Genomic DNA, 17115 nt, shown 5'->3' with positions numbered 1-17115 from the left:
GTCTACCCTATGAAACCACCGCAAGAACTTAGAATGAGAGTAGGTAGGGCGAGATTTATCACACTCCTAGACCTCCGAAGGGGGCACTGGCAGGTGTCGTTTACCCCCTCCGACCAGTCCCTGAATAAAGTATCACTTTATATCCCCTGTAAATCCTCTGTTGTTGCCTGACATTGTCTCCTAGACCATCCCTGGCGAGGTACCTCCGGTCAAAGACCGCCTTCAGCCTTCGAGTCAACAAGCTGTCTCTGACGGGGCAACCCTGGTGCAGGAAGAAAAAAGAACTTGAACTTCACTCGCACCATTGCCGAATTAGATGAGAGGATATAGCAGAATGTTCTGTTAAAGAATATGCAAAATAAAGTTATTGAACAATGCTAAATCATTCCACCTTATGAGACACAACAGGTGTCATTTTGTATTTAAACTTCGTGTTCCCTTGTCGCATAGAAGCTCTGTAACACAGTGCACTTGATGCACTGGCTAGCCGTTGACGATGACGCCGCAATCAAAGTATTCGGTATCCTATGCCATGCGTACCAAGGTAGTAAATGAATCCTCTTTGTCTTTACGCTTCGGAGACTGCCTATCCTAATTGTCCTGGCCCTCGATAACCAGATTCAGTGAAGTACCACGAAACATGAGCGCACAGTCAAGGTTGGCAGAAGTCAAAAGAAATTAATCACTAAGACATGGCTCATAAGAGTATACACGCAGCCCTCACGTGTTTGTTCCACTTGATGGAGCTCGCCATTTCAGATCACATAATTAGAAAACCAATGTTTATTAATCTACTTCCGCGTATCTGATTAGCCTTCAATTTCCGTGTCCTTGCATGTATTAAAAATGCATGGCACAAATGGATTTAAACTCCAATATGAACCAAGAAAATCCAAGCTGTAGTCAAATTTGTTAAACTTCGCACAGCCCGAAATAATGACAGCAAGAGACCATTTTCCTCGTCGATTACATTTATTTTTCAGGATAATATAATAGATCTCGCACTTCTGAAATGCAGCAGCCGATGTGTCCTCTCCTTACACACGTTCACTAATCTACCATGCGCACCTACAGGCTATGCACTGGAATAATAGCCAGGTGACAAAAAGGCCTACACAACACACTGTTATGGAACTCACAGAATGCCATAACTCTTCCAGATGTCAATGAACTCCGTTCCGGAAAGCTTATCATAAATCTTTTTTTCCATTCTTGCGCTCATATCTTCCGTGATGTGGTTCTTCCAGTCTCCTACGACACCTTTTCGAACGAAATCCCCACTTCTAGGGTACTTCACCAAAGTTTCCATGTAGTGCCTTAACCCAGGACCGAGGTTCTCAGTGTTCCCTGGTGGCTTGTCGAAGAAAGAATTTAAGGTGCTAGCTGTCTTATCCTTCATGTAGTTTATGGCACTGAACCTGAGGACGCGGTCTAGAATTTCCGGCTCTTGGGCGAGTCTGCGGTGGTACTCTTCCCCCAGAAAAGCCGCAAGTCTCATCACCTGACTCCGTGGGTCAGCCTTGATCTCCTCGTAGTGCAGGAGAAGCACGTTGGGGTCGTTGCGGTGGGCGTACCATGAAAGCGTGTAGTCGAAGTAGTCGCCGAAATCGTTAGCGCCTCCCATGAAGATCTCGAAGTAGTCTTCAAATTTTCCATCATTGTAGTCGTACGCTGTGAGAGCCTTCGTGTGGTAGAAAAAAGAGACGCATACATCTTTGGGGTTCCTGCAGACACATACATACTTTGCTCTGGGGAATTTCGGTACCAAGCCGTAGTTAAGGTGTGTCGTGATGAGGCCAGGGCGCACAATTTTCTCCACGTCTTCGACCCCAAACATCTCGAGCGACGGTTGGCTCCTGTGCAAATCGAGCACGCTGGGAGGAGGCAACCCGTCGTGAAGAATAAGGTAACAGATGTGTTGCACCCACACCGTTCCGCTTTTGGGAAATGTGGCGAGAAAGATGTCACCAGGTCTCGGCTCGTACTGCAACCCCGAACGGAAGAGTCCGACAGAGAAGTGCCGGTTAAAAGTAAGGCCGTCTATGATTCTGTATATGGGTCCACGAGGTGTCCTGACGTCCATGGCGAGGCTTTTCAAACTATTCGTTCGTTCCGACCTTTGCCCAGAACCAAAGCGATGATCCTGCGAAGAACAGAAGTGCACGGAGAGAGTGTTTCAGATATGCCGTATATTCTAGATGGGCCTTTTTGGGAAAACAATGACATAAACTTAGTCTCTGCTTAGAGATGTCGACATGCTCCTAGAAATTTTTTTTCTGCACGGAAATGCATAGGTCTTATATCTATAGCTATAACTCAGGTAAGGGCTGGCACACACCCTGCCTACAGGTATAACAGCGGTATAAATTAGATACATGTGTCGCCATTTTCCTCCAGGAGAGAACAAGGAGTCCGAAATTTCATGCAGCATTCAATTTTCGCAATTTAACGTTATATTGGCACTTTATTGGCAACTCATGTGGCCTAGTCAGAGAAAACGTGCATGTCCAGCATTTTGGAGAAAAATTCTGATTATTGGAATATTCTAACGCACTTTACGGAGATATTGAAATTAATCATTTATTAGTCGGATGGCTAGCAAAATTGTTCTTTTGAAATTTTACCAACGCTCGCATCAAGCACAAAATAACGGCCGCTTTCCAGTGTTAGATAAGCCATTGCAGCAGAGGCACTCCATCTTGCTATTCTTTGAGCAAACCATGACGTTCAGGTATGCAGCAGTGACCCTATCTGTTTGAGAGCCACACCCAATCTTTTCGCAGAAGATGCATAGATATGGCAGCGCAAGTCAGACAGTAACCTGAAAACTCCGATTGAAAATTATAATTGTTCTGTTCGATATTATGCTCTGGATATGTTATTATCTGTCACCAGAGGGTAAAGTACGTCGTGTTCCATGGGCATGACATGGATATGGCGTCACCAACGCATTTATATAATGGTAGCTCTTTTGGAAGTGTGCACGAGCAAGGAACAATGTGTAGTTATCTGTTTATGACAAGTCAGGATGCAAGACAAATTAATATCATTTGATAAATGTAGCAACAGTATGTGCCGATCTATCTGCAAATGGAGCAACTTTGCAAACCTTATGGGAATGTTAAGAGCGGAGCTCAGAACATTGGCTCAGTTCAGCACGAATTATAAGGTGAAAAAGCTGCGCTTTTTTAATCTGGTGTTTCCAAGGGGAACCTTAAAAATTCTCATCTTCCCGAATCCATGCTCTGATCAAATGCTGGAGCACTTGCGTTGCACGTTCTGTGGGCTGTGTCGAAAAATTGAATCACAAGAGGCTTCTCAGCGCGCTAGCACGAGCGCCCGCAATTTTGGGACAGACTGCGGCACGGATTTTGCCGCAGTCCGTCCGAATCGGCGCGGTGACCTTGAAGTGCGACAGAGAAGCACTCGGCGAAGCATGCCTCACGTGGATTAGCAAATAAGGAGCAAATACTTAAGAAGCCTGTTTTTGCAGAGCAGGTGTGCTTCTTCTTTTGGCCCCTATATATCTGTCTAATGCCAACTAGAATTTTGCCGCACTGTTAGTGTACTTCATGGTAATTTGGCTTGGGATCATGTCTACAAGGCTCTTAAGTAAAACTTTGGCATCCTTTTGATCAAGCATACTCCTATAAAGATGCTTAGACCAAAGGTGCACGATTAAAAGAAGGAAAAAGTTTAATAAACAAATTGTAGTTGCTTTCAATTGTAGGCGTATGCTGGTGTAATACTCCAAAATGCGTCATTAAAGCCCCTTATTGCCGGAAGTATCTAAATTCTCTGTGTATGCCAGCAAGCCACAACCTGCTATGTTCTCAGAAAGTGCAAGCGCTGGCGAAGCGAGTTAATTACAGTATAGTCTCGTTATGACGAAATGATTTATAATGAAATATTCGATAGAACGAAGGATTCCCCTTTGAAGCTCGGCCAACACGGACTATAACGAAGCTGAGCGATAACGAAGTAATCGCAGGGCCACTTCCACATCGTTATAAGGACGTTCAACTGTATCGCCGGAGACAAATTTGAATTCAGCAGTCACCGCGAGGAGTTGAGGACAACTTGACAGTCGAATGATATATCGCGTAAATGGTCTTACTTTTTCACTGTATAAAAAATAACTGGCTGAGATCTAAACTTTACCATCTAGATCTAGAATACTTAATTCCATAAATATATATGCATATATAAGGAAGAGATATGAAAAGAAACCAATATTTTGCATTTTACCTTGCTGAGTATTCTACACTTGAGTTTTGAAATGCAGAAAATGCGTGTCATGCGTCATGTGACAAAAAAAGGCCATAGCTTGGGCATGATTTGCTACGCAAAATTATTTCACGTGGAGATTCGCCATTATTTGTGATGATTTATCTGGCGAGTAGGCACATGCGGGAACTTGCTCTGTAAAGATCAAAACGCGGCTTTACGCCCACATTTCGACTGGCATGCAATTAGTGATTTTGAGGAAACAAAATGGCGCAGCAACTGTATCACTTGTCGGTGGACTCCTCAACCAGGCCCACTGATATGCGAAACCGAAAGAAACTTTTGCCAATGACTGGGCTTCCGCTCAATTTAGGAACAAATATTAGTCGCACCAGATCTAATACAAGGAATGTCAAACTACAAAGCTGTGTTTACGGAGCCAACACATGATTAAACCGCGTACGACGGCAATGGAAGGCTAATTAAGAACTGGGCATCTCTGTCGTTTGTTAATGAGGGCCTAGAAAGCAACAATGGCATCCAAGCTGCCATCGGAACAAAGACTAAACATTATGAGCATTCAGTGTCTTCGTCACAGTAAGCTTAGCTATTCGTAGGACAGAATAGAAGAGTGGAAAAGGGCAAATAAGGTGCCTGAAAAGCACGGTTGCCATTAAAGCACGGCTGAGGTGTACACTGTTTCAAGAGGGCAGTTAGGCGCCTTTCCTTTGCTTTCCAAGCTCAACGTCATTTGAAGGTCAAAACTAGGCACACGGTGATTGAAGCACGATGTCCCGTGAAGCTTTCGCTTCAGAACTGACCGCAGGCATCCTTAGTTTTAACAGATGGTGGTGAAAAACTTTAATACTCAAAGAGAGTTTGGGGTTGACAGAACCCTGCTGCATGGTTGGTATCCTTAGTCCGGGACACCGCACGACGAGGCCCCGTCTCGCTCCCGCTTTACTAGAGCCCTTTGGTACTCCACTGTAGAGCAGTTGAGGAGGGAAATCTCCCATGCCTCTCGGGTGGGAGAATGGGGAAGCGGGAAGGTGAGGATTCTGAGTACATGCCCACACCATGTGAAAGATGTTGCAGATCTCTCCGCAGTGCAGGCAGCGCCCATCTATGTTCGGATCAAAATGTTTTCCTATGGCAGGACCGAGAAGAGTTCCTGTCTGCAGGCGCCGCAGAGTTCGCTCCTCCGCCTTACTAAGCCCCTTGGCAGGTGCTGGGTAGAGGCGGTGGCTGTCGCAGTAATGAATTAAGATTTCGCGAAGCCACAGAAACGGTTTATGAGCTTCTGAGCCAGGAGAGCTAGGATGAGGAGCCCGGTGTGTGAGCGCTCGGGTGGCCGCATCAGCGGCCTCATTGCCTCGTAGACCCTGGTGGCCAGAAGCCCAGATTACGTTTGTGCAAGTTCGATCGGTGGGAGCCCGTCTTAGAATTTGGGAGGCAAGAGGTGATATTTCTCCTGCACGAATGTTCACAGGCCCGGCGAGAGTCTGTGATTACCGTTCTCGATTTTGGATCGGCAGCAGCGAGAGCTGTTGCAACTTCCTCCGCTTGTGTTGAATTTGGGGCCCGAAAAGATAGCCCATTGACATTCATCCCGCGGTGGACTACGCCAGCCGTGTAGAATCCCGCGGGCGACGGCCCCGTGATGTCGACGTAGTAGACGCCCTCTTTAGACCTATATTACCGCTCAAGCGTGCGAACCCGCGCTTGTCGTCTGCCTTCATGTGAAGCCATGTCCATGTTACGCGGGAGCGGAGCGACACAAAGCATCTGGCGCCACAGCACCGAGATGTTCTCCGTCCCCTCTGGTATGCATGTGTGTTGGATGTGCAAGCGGTTTGGCAGGCGGCGCCCAGGAACCGTCTGTGATAGTCGCGTATATTGGTTCACGAGGTGGGCCTCCCGCAACTTCTGATAGGAGTTTACCACTCCCAACGCCTTCAGTTTGGCGTTGGAGGTAGTCACTGGGAGGTACAGTGCTCGCTTTGTTGCCTTCCTGATGATGACGTCAATGCACTCGTCTTCTTGTTTGGTGGTGCGTAGGTACGGCACAGCGTAGAGGATCCCGCTGGTCACGAAGGCATGGGCGAGCCGTAGCGCGTCCCTGCCCCGCAGACCACCCCGCTTGTTGGAAACGCGGCGGATCATGCGCCCTACCTGGTCACCTATGCGCTTGAGTTTCAATATAGTAGAGTCCGGCCTAAGCTTATTATTGATGAACAGACCCAGGATCCGGAGCTCTGCCACTTCTCTGATGGGACCGCCCGACAGAGATATGTGTAGAGTCGTGATGTCCTTGTGGTTTGTCCTGACATGTAGAAGCTCTGATTTGGCGGGAGCGCATTGGAGACCACAGTCGGCAGCATATGCATCGACTATGGAGGCGGCCTGATGAAGGCGGTCCTCCATCTCCCCAAGGATCCCCTCGGTGGTCCAGATTGTAATATCGTCTGCGTAGCGTGTTTTCTGCCCTCCACCTGAGCCAGTCGGCCGGGCAGGTGCATCATGGCGATGTTGAAAAGGAGCGGTGATAACACCGCCCAATGTGGTGTACCTCGTGTATCCATAGAGTACGGGCCGTATTCCTCGTCCTCGATCCGGAGGAATGCCTGACGCGCAGAGAGGAAGTCTCTGACATAGGCGAAGACCTTCGCCCCGCAGTTAGTGGACGCCCCCTTAAGATCGAGGGCGAGAATGGCCTTGTCGTTTTGTTGCATGGTTGTGGGTCGTATTATGTTCCTGTGTAGTTGGAGTAGGACATCCTGTGCAAACATGTGCGGGCGGAACCCGAACATAGTGTCTGTAAAGAGGCCCTTACCCTCCATGTATGGAGAGAGGCGATCCCGTACCATCGTCTCCATAAGCTTTCCCACACACACGAGGTCAATGAGATGGGTCTCAAGTTGTCCGTAGTCACGGCTTTACATGCTTTGGGGAAGTTTTAACAGAGTGCCTAGAAGGTTACTAGGTGTAATTTTACCAATAAATGAGTGCCTTGCTGTGACCCACAGACTCAGTTTACCTTATCATACCTTTAATATGAATAATGCAGCATTTATATCTACAAGTTAGTTGGTTCTTTCGGCTTTTCACTTCTAGCCAATCCAGCTTTCTGTGCATTGTGGAAAAGTAAACTGACTCATATTACGCAATAGCGACACGAGGTAGTTTATCACAGAAATGTGCGCGCAACGTTTTGCGTTATTTTTGCCCTATCTCCTTGTAATATACGGTATTTTTGTTGTTTTAATCTTGCTGCAGTTTACCAGAACTTTGCAAAACACAGCTGCGAAGAATATGCATTGGATTTGCCCTTCCTTAAGATGTAAGCCATTTCTCTAAACAATAATTATTCGTAATGGTAAAAAAAGGAAGCGTATTACCATTCAGGTTGGCCTCCATATCTGAACTATCAGAAGAGGTGTACAATTGTCCTGTTCCCTTCTTCGTCTCAAGTTGTTGAGAACGAATGTGGCCAAGATAACATATCTTGTTCTCATCCCCCAGTGCCGCGGTGGTGCTTTATAAATTTGCCGCGAATTAGCGGGCTCTCCAAATGCATTCTCACATGTTCTTCTTGTCCTGAATAATCTTAAATAAAGCAATGACACTATTTATGCCCTTCATCAAGTGCTGTAATTATAGTTTATAGCTGCTTTTGCAAGACTGTGCTTAGCCCAGAGCTAAGCTGGCGCTGTAAAGATTTCCTAAAATTCTATGTATCTGGGCAATTTTCGAGTGCAGTCAGCTAGGTGCCGTTGCCCTGCAGACAGACAGTTTTTAGTATGGTGATCAATAGTTGGTGCTTAGGTTGCTCTCTGTGAGTTACGAATAACCGAGCGCAACCATGAGGGTTAATTTAGCTCGAGTTGCCAAACTGGATGTCATTTATTACATGTAATGGATTGAGACACTGACCGTGTGGTTTAAGAATTACAGAACATTTATTCCTAGTGCCCTTTATTACAAGCATACTGGTGATGTCAACAGTTGCGAGCGCCGGCGGGAGAATAGAAACATAAGCATACTCTTCCACTGCCGCGTCACCATATTACATATGCAGAATAACCACGCATACGAGCTGAAGCACGCATATAATTAAAAAGCAAACAAGCTGATACCTTCAATTGGAAATTCACTTGTCACGCTGTAGCTGTGCCATGGCTCTGCCTCTAAGTATAGTTTGAGGCCAAACCCACCAGGCCAAACCCATCAGGCCAAACTCAGTAGGTGCTAATGCGGAGGAATAGGGAAGGGATGAGGCTGATGCCAGGATTTTGGATTTTCGTTTACCTTCTTCAGGAGCTTCGTGCGGTACCATACTCCACTGTCGTTCGCCCGTTCACTTCGGCCTGCACTGGCAAAAATGAAGTTGAAATTTATATCTGCAAGAGCCATCAGCACAATGCTGAATGTGCCCTTGTAGATGGGGAACTAAATTCTGTTTTTGAGAGGTGGGGTGCTGACAACTGCTTTCCCGTCAAGGGCGACAACGCATTTGGGGAACTGCCATAGCTTCTCAAAGCCTTGGGGTACTGTTTGTCTTCTGCATGTGTTTCTGGAGTCTGTAAGAAAACAGATCTTTGGTAACACGAATAAAAAAATACTCCGGAATAAAAAATTTGCTGTAGCTCTCAAAAAATTCCAAAAAATCATACGAGCCCTTTGAGACGTCTTCAATACATCAGATCGATACATTGGTAATCCAATGCGTATGATAACTATATTTTTTATACATTAAAACATTTTTAATATTCACGCGGCTTCTAAATAAACCCCATCGGAGACTTTTCGCCCCTCCACTCAATTTTATTTCTTGAAAAAAAAAATACCATTAAGGAAATCTTCGAGAAGTAAGCGATGAAGGGTACGTTCTTGTCTTATTTCCGCATACTGGTATACCATGCCGACACGAGAGTGTGACAAACGGAATAGCCTCGTTGCAAGATGGCCTATGCCACAAAGTACTCCAGTGCTCACAAGATGCCGTGACTCTTCCAAAGATCAATAAATTCCGTCCCAGAAAGCTTGTCGTAAATCTTTTTTTCCAGTCTTGCGTTCATGTCGTCCGTGAAGTGATTCTTCCAGTCTCCTAAGACACCTTTGCGGATGTAGCTTGAATTCCTAGGGTACTTGGCAGCAGTTTCCAAGTAGTGTCTTATCCCTGGACCGAGGTTCTCGTCGCTACCCGCTTGACTCTCGAAGAAAGCCTTGATGTTAGCAGCTGTCTCATCCTTCATGTAGTCAATTGTGCTAAACCTCAGGACTCGGTCTAGAAGTTCCGGTTCTTGGGTTAGTCTTTGGTGGTACTTTTTCCCCAGAAAAGCCGCAAGCTTTAGCACCTGACTCCGCGGGTCGGTCTTGAGTTCCTCGTAGTGTATGAGATGCACATTTGGGTCGTTGCGGTGGGCATACCAGGAAAGCACATAATCGAAGTAGTCGCCAAAATCGTTGGCGCCGTGAAGGAAGACCTCGAAGTAGTCTTCAAATTTTCCATCGGAGAAATCATATCCTGTAAAAGCTTTGGTGTGGTAAAAGAAGGAGACGCATACGTCCTTAGGATTCCTGCAGACCCACACGTACTTCGCGTTAGCACTCTTCGGGATCATACCGTAGTTGAGGTGCGTCTTGATAAAGCCGGGTCGTGCCATTTTCTCCACGTCTTCGGCCCCGAACATCTCGAGGAATGGGGAGCTCTTGTAGAATTCGAGCCCACTGGGAGCTGGCACACCGTCATGAAAAATTAGGTAGCCGATCTGCTGAAGCCATATTGTTCCGCTTTTGGGAAAAGTGACGAGGAAGATGTCATCCGGTCTGGGCTTGTACCGTAACGCCGACCGGACGAGTTCGACAGAGAAATACCTGTCTATTGTGAAGCCATCTATGACTCGGTAGACGGGTCCTCGAGGTGACCTCACTTCCATGACGTTCGGTGAAATACAGCGTGCGCCTGTGGCAGAGAACCAAACCGCTGAGCCTAGAAAAGAAAGAGACAAGAAACCGACTGTTTAGGGCATTGCTTGGATCTGATGAGGGATTTTTGCTGCATGACAATATGTGACCTTGGAGGCTGCTTAACCTGTTCAGCTTGTGAACTTCAAGTTTTTTTTTTCTGCGAAACATTGCAGGCATAACCTTAGCAGTGACATGCCAATTATAACAAATACAGCTGGCTTAAGAACACGAAATCAACGTCGTTTGTGATGTTATTCCATGCATATTGTAGTGGACAAGCAATGACTCATCAAGGAGATTGCAAGAAGTTGTTTTCCTTTCTTCTCACAACTTGAGGCTAAAGCGCAGCAAATGGAAACGAATATTGCTTTCCTAGCTCCCGCTTCATGTTCTCTAGGTAGGAATAAAATTTTTTAGTGTGTTCATATTTTTTTTGGGCAGCTATACTGTGTTGTCCGGTATGGAATAATCTGAACATGACTGCACCGTAGAGTAGTGGCAATAATTTTAGGCTTACATCCTCAAGTAATGACTAGATATGCCGCTGAGCACCAATGGCTAGACTGATTGCCCCTCATCTTAAAGAAGTCCCAGTGGCCGCCTTCATAACGATGGTCGGTGGCTCAGTGGTTATGGCGCCCGGCTGCTGATCGGAAAGACGCGGTTTCGATCCCTGCCTTGGCGGTCGCATTTCTATGCAGGCGAAATACAAGAGTCTCGTGTACTTTGCGATATCAGTGCACGTTAAAAAACCCAGGTGGTCAGAATTTCCAGAGCGCTTCACTACGACGTCCCTCATAAACTGAGTAGCTTTCGGACGTTAAGCCCGCATAAACCAGTTATTGTTGTATCGTAGTAATGCTAATTAGCAATGAAACAGTACACGTAGCATACGGTCGAGCCGATCTGTATTCTGCTACTTCGTCGTCTTCTCTACTCCCGTGCGCGCGAGTGCGTGCAGCGCACTTGCCACACTTCATCTTTATCACATGTCCGCCGCACTTAGAAAATAATGTCTATCGGATGTGATAGTCTTTGAACCACGCGGGCCGCTTCTTTTTGCGAGTACTTCGGCGAGGCGGCGCAGGAAGTGAAGCCGCAGTTGCCGCAGTGGATGCACTACACGAGGGTTGAGGAGCGGCTGCCGATTCCGGAGCGGGCGAAACCAGGTGCGATGAAGGGCCCGGGCAGCTAACTTGAGCGGCTGGCATCAGATGGATTGAAGGGGCGTCCGAAGAAGAACCCTGGACCACGGTTCCGGACTGTGGACTGGGCGGCGGCATCCTGTTGCCGTAGATAGGCGGCGAAATATCAGCGAAAAGGGCCGCTGGAGCTAGGGAGGGCAGTTGCTGCTGAACTACTTCTGGGCGAACCGCAGAAAACTTGGACGAGTGCCACACTCGCCCATCATCCAGCAGATAAGATGCAGGTCCACGCTGCTCCACAACCTTCCGAGGCTCCGAAAATCGAGCTCACAGTTTGCCTCGCACAGTTGGTTTGCGAACACGCACGTACTGACCAATCTGAAAATCACGACACTTGGCGCCACTCCGCTGGTCCGCATAAAGCTTGTACTGCGCTTGCTTCTCCTGAAGCCTCTGCCGCAAAAGCTTAAGCGCTTTTGTCAGATCCGTTGAGAAGCACTGATCCGGCAGTCCTACGACGTTCAGTCTTGTGCGGGGCAACCGGCCATGAAGTAGGATGGCTGGTGCAATTCCTGTCGTGGCATGGGGCGTACAGCGGTAGACACCGAGGTAATCCACAATAGCTGTACGTAGGTCGCGTCGCTCGCACATAGCTAACTGAATATAGGACTTAAGCACTCGATTGAATCGTTCCACGAGTCCATTAGCTTGGGGATGGTACACTGAAGAGTAGCAATGGCGTATCCCCCGTTCGCGGAGGAAAGTTTGCATGGCCATCGATGAAAATTGAGGTCCGTGGTCAGAGACAATCTCTTGAGGGTAACCCTCACGAGCAAAGAGGCCAAGCAGGAATTCTTGAACGGTTTCAGTTGTGATGGCATCAGCGAAGAAAACCTCTGGCCACTTACTATAATAATCCATTAGAGTAATCGCGAAGCGGCAGCCACTGGGAGCTTGATCGAAAGGCCCCACAATATCAATGGCAACCTTATCCCAAGGTTTTTCTGGGAAGGCGACAGGTTGCAGAGGAGCAACTCCGAGTTCCTTGGAGAAGAGATGTTCGAATTGTGGACGTAGCTCAGGAGGTAACAGAGGCGTATCAGGTGTCATGGAAAGACATTCCAACGATGCACTTTTGATCTTCATTTGTAGGGCTGCAATGGAATCCAGACCCAGCAGCGTTGTGCCTCCCGAGACAACGTGGCAACAAAACAGCCTTGGACTATAATTCGAGACTTAGAATAGTCCAATAGTTGAACTGCAGTTGGTTTAAGCGGGAAAATTGCAGCGAAGAATCGGTGGTATAGGTCTTCAGAAATAATTGATACAGATGAGCCGGTGTCAATCAGGAAGCGGATGGACTTGCCTTCAATCAGGACCGAGGCGAAAATTCCGTTTTTTTGACTTTCAACATTGAGAATAGATGCACTGCTGAAGCCATCCGGCATCGACGATGTGTCAGCAGTATCTGCAACTTGCTGAACTTGAACAGGACGGTCGGACGACTTGCAGAGAGAGTCGAAATGGCCCATCTTGCCGCACCGACGACACTTGCGGTTGCGGGCTCGGCATGCAGGGTTGTTCGCCAGGTGGGCCGTAGAACCGCAACGGTAGCACATGCGCTGTGGTATTGCAGCAGCAGGTTGTGACGGTTGACTTTGGCACTTGCAGCAATGGACCTGAGGTGGTGGTTGTCTCGATCCGCGCTCGCATCCCACACGATGTACTGGAGCGTCCTCCTCAGCCAATTCCCTGGCTTCACGGGAAGCTTGCTCGCACTGTCGAGCAAGGAGCACGGCGCGCGACAGAGTCAAGGAGGAGCCTTCCATGAGTAGGCGCTCACGCAGATGGCAACTCGAGGTCTTCTCCACCAGCTGGTCCCTGATCATATCGTCCGCCATGGTCCCAAACCCGCAGTCGCCGACAAGGCTGCGAAGGACAGTGACGTACTCACCGGTTGTATCTCCTGGAGCCTGAACTCGACGGCGAAAGCGATGAAGTGCGGCGATTACATTCACGGACGATTTGTAATGCGCCGACAGGATGGATATCGCCGCATCAAATTCGTCAAGGCGCGGCGCCTCGTCACCGGAGTGCGATGCAGCTGCTGTAGGCGCTGGAGTGGACGACGGCGGCGCCAAGGTATAAAAAATGCGCTGACCTTCCAGTCCGATGCAGTTCAGCAGGATGGCCTTCCGCCTGTCCGCGCCCAGAGTAGAGGCACCAGAGGCCAGCATGTAATTCCGGAACGCCAGCTCCCATTGCTCCCATGGAAGGGCAGGACGACCAGGAGTCGGCAGGAAGGGCGGTGGTGGCTGAAGCCCAGAAAAGCTCATGACGGAAGGTGAGCAGGCCACGTGAAGGTCCCGAATCAAAACAGCATCCTCGTCGCCAAAATATGTTGTATCGTAGTAATGCTAATTAGCAATGAAACAGTACACGTAGCATACGGTCGAGCCGATCTGTATTCTGCTACTTCGTCGTCTTCTCTACTCCCGTGCGCGCGAGTGCGTGCAGCGCACTTGCCACACTTCATCTTTATCACAGTTATAACGATGTAGGTTTGTTGCCTGCTACTGTAATGCCGGACGCGTTGGCATCGATGTTGCCCGTCTTATTTTGTTTTTGTTTATATCCTTCGGCATTTAATTGCGGAATTTTTGCTTCGGCGGCCTGATATACTTCAAGCGAGGAAAGCCTGCGGTTAGTTGGTATTTCGTATTTGGACCGGAATTGCGCTAAACTGCAAGAAGGGACAAGGGGCAGCGGAAACAAACACAAACACCTGAGGAGCTATGGTGGCCGTGTTTCTTCTCTCTATTCTTTGTCGCTTTGTGCAACTTAGCGCTATTTCGATTCTGAGACGATTATAGTTCATTTTCACCGACGCATAATACACACAGAGACCAGGAGAAAGACATAAAGCTGGCATCAGGGGAGAGAAAAGCGCCATAACTTATACTAATAACGCTGTAGTAACGGTCCTGTATGTGCTGTCAGTAATGAACTATAGGGGTCGCGTTCCGGAGTACTCGGTGGTAGGCGTAGAGTATTATTGAGTTCATGGGCAATATAACTAATGTGTCGAAGAACGGTGCCCTGATGAAATTCTTGATTTCTTGCATGCATCACTAGACTATATACATTCACAAGCGTCGTATGCCGGAAGTGATCGATATGCTTCCCGCGTTCTGAAAGGCGTTGCAGGGAAGCACTACCTTCACGCAACTGTTCGCGCATATGACGAGGAATCTTGTACGCTTTCAGGCGCCTGTCAGCTTTGGGGCCGCAGCTAGAGGCTATCGCTCGCTGATTTGACGGCCGATGCCGCGTCCTCGCAAAGTCCCTGGTAGCAAAGAGCGAAATTATGCACCTCGAACCGTGGGGCCAAAAATTGGAGGGGGCACTTAAGCTCTGTCTTAAGGGTATAACGCGATAGGTAATGCGTTAATTGTCCATATATGCTGAATTGGCCATTCTCTACTCAACATTCATAGATTCCTGAGTGCCCCCATAGCACTACTGGCGCAATGGTGCAGCGGTTAAGCGATGCGCCACCGCCTTGCGATGGCAGGTGCTCCCAGCGGTAGGCCTTGTGCGAATCAGGTTGCTGTTCCCAGCTACCTCTCGCGACCAATCATTGCCTTAACTACCACCTGCAACGGTGGGCAGTTCGCTCACAGTCCGGGTTCGCTCACAGGTTGGGATGACTCCACTAGGTCAGGTGACCTAGCTGCCAACCTACACCCTAGGTTGCCTCTATGGAGATTTTTCAGAGATTTTTCGCTCACGGCCATCGGCGCCGAGGCCAGTTTCTCTGCGACACGAGCTTTCGCTACCGAGCTAAAAATCTGCGTTCTCTCATTCTTTTTTTTTTCGGTGCTGACGTCTTAATGCCAGTGCTGGGCTCTTATCTACCAAGAACGGTCCTAACCAATCATCAGACAGCCTCGAGAATTGCAGTTATTGCGCTCTCCAAGCGGCGATCGCGATCAACAAACCGCCGAGTGGGACAAAGCCAAGAAAGAAACGTCTAACCTGTTTTGAAAAGGAGCTGCCGCCGCCACTGCTGCCAGCGCTGCCGCGTTCAGATATCTGAGGTAGACGGCTGCAAGCTCACGCTCCGCTCCACGCCTTGCTCCTTGCCGGACAGGAGAGGGGACAAAATGCAAATTACGACACCGCGCAGAATACCAGAAATGCGCAGCAAGGAAGCGGCACCTGTCGTTGCGTTTTGGAAGTAACGATGATAAGAAGAGCTGTAAACCGGCGGTCCTTGAAAACTCTTTGGGACCGTTATAAAAGATAACGCTCTTCCGACAACCACTTTGTTCGGCACTAAAGTGCATGCTCCTGTCTGTAGCGGGAAACATGCTTCGCAGAGAAATGCTAATCTAAAGCAGCTTTTTCGTGCAACCCTTTTCCTGGACACCTTGAGGGCAGGTGGTTAATGTAAATCCCTAAAGCTATGATGTACCACTCCGTAAGGATAACGTAGGACCACGTAATTTGTTGAATTGCCCGAGCGTCTTCGCAAGCTTTTAAATTCGCCTGCAAGGAAAGTCAACGGAAAAGTAAAAAGTCCTTGGCAGCGCACAGGACGAAAGTGAAGGTTTTCTGTAATACGCTTAAAGTGCGTGCTTCGATCCTGAATTACATGCATACAGACACGTACTACATCGCAAGGTATATACTTTTTTTCAGCCTGTGTGCGCTGGGTTTAACTCGAGCCATTCTTGCTCGAAAGAAAAAGAAACACTCCGATGCGTGGTGCACAATGTGTAGTGAAGAAATGTGCGTGTGGAGCTCTATTCTCACACTAATTCGAGTATGGAAATCATCTAATTCAATCTCCTCATAAAGGCGTAAAATGAAATTGCACGCCTTCCTTGCTGGCTAGTTGAATATTCCAATCAATTCTCTTCGCGATTTACTTCTTAAGACGATGCGATAAATTTTTGTCGGGCAAGAACAAGTTACCTACGGCGCACCTTCCGTCGCACAAAACGCAGATTTGGTCTCACCCTGTAACTCGCTGGTGATAAGGATTCGCTGTCTCTGTGCATGTTGCGACAGGAAGGAGGACGGCAGGAGAATGGCTGTATATAGCACGCGGTGTTCTTACTGCATTATCAAGAGGCTTAAAGACCCTAGATAGCCAGGTTTGCACACGTGGGCATCATTCTAAGGAATAAACCCGCTTATCCTGGGCAGGTTTGAGAGGCCGAAGAAGGTCACCCAAGAAACAAATTACTTGCGCTAGTGAGCGTAAGGCTTGCTCACGCATCCTGGACTCAGAAGCGTAATATATGGTAAGCGCTCCGGAGGCAGGCTTCGCGTCCGGACGTTGTGGACGCCGAAGTTGTGATGGTGTCCGCATTGAGGAAAATAAAGGAGCGCTTTATAAGCAGATGTTAGTATATCACGATGTTTAGAACATGACGTCAGAGGAGAGAAAAGTGTGCTAGTGAATGCATTTACACTCATTAAATATTGTTCTGTCCAGGGTGAGGTTATCTATCTGTATTATCGTGCAGCGTCCGCGAGAAGCTTTCGTGCGGATCTTTACTGAAAAGTCGTATGAGGTCGGGAGGTCCATGAGTGATTGTACGACACCGCAGCTGCCCTAATGAACACCAAAATCAGGGAGGGCGCATCTGTCGATTAAAAAAGCAGAAAAGTAGCCAGGCCTTTTAATAGCCAGCACCGCTGGAAGGTGAGGATTTCGATGTCGGTTGATGAGTCTCGACAGCTACTACACCCAGGTACAACA

The 17115-nt window shown here is 48.1% G+C and overlaps 2 protein-coding genes across 3 annotated transcripts in view; both read right to left on the bottom strand.

Annotated features, from left to right (window-relative positions):
• Positions 1-1042: 1042 nt before the first annotated feature.
• Positions 1043-17115, bottom strand: part of LOC149359488 (sulfotransferase 1B1-like) — a 47851-nt gene continuing 31778 nt past the window's right edge. The window contains exons 1-2 of one of the 2 annotated variants that reach the window (XM_089571699.1): positions 15381-15483; positions 1043-2143 (exon numbers count right to left, since the gene is read on the bottom strand). In XM_089571699.1, coding sequence (XP_089427825.1) covers positions 1136-2083 — 948 coding nt within the window. In that variant the 5' untranslated portion in view covers positions 2084-2143; positions 15381-15483 and the 3' untranslated portion in view covers positions 1043-1135. Of the gene's footprint in view, positions 2144-15380; positions 15484-17115 lie in introns of those variants that run through there. The other variant, XM_089571700.1, reaches the window with a different exon arrangement.
• On the bottom strand, positions 8536-15490 carry LOC149359490 (amine sulfotransferase-like). The gene is made up of 2 exons (XM_089571698.1): positions 15381-15490; positions 8536-10219 (listed from the first exon to the last, which is right to left on the bottom strand). The coding sequence occupies exon 2, from the start codon at positions 10164-10166 to the stop codon at positions 9219-9221; it is 948 nt and encodes a 315-aa protein (XP_089427824.1). The 5' UTR covers positions 10167-10219; positions 15381-15490; the 3' UTR covers positions 8536-9218.

Source organism: Amblyomma mixtum, chromosome 2, assembly GCF_055824585.1.
Source record: "Amblyomma mixtum isolate Tamu chromosome 2, ASM5582458v1, whole genome shotgun sequence".
NCBI classification, from domain to species: Eukaryota; Metazoa; Arthropoda; class Arachnida; order Ixodida; family Ixodidae; genus Amblyomma; species Amblyomma mixtum.
Note: the sequence above shows the minus strand (reverse complement) of the source record. Positions and strands in the feature narration are given on the sequence as shown.

What these genes read in the sequence shown, in the direction of transcription:
- LOC149359490 (XM_089571698.1), bottom strand. Translation starts at nt 10,166, where the DNA reads ATGGAAGTGAGGTCACCTCGAGGACCCGTCTACCGAGTCATAGATGGC.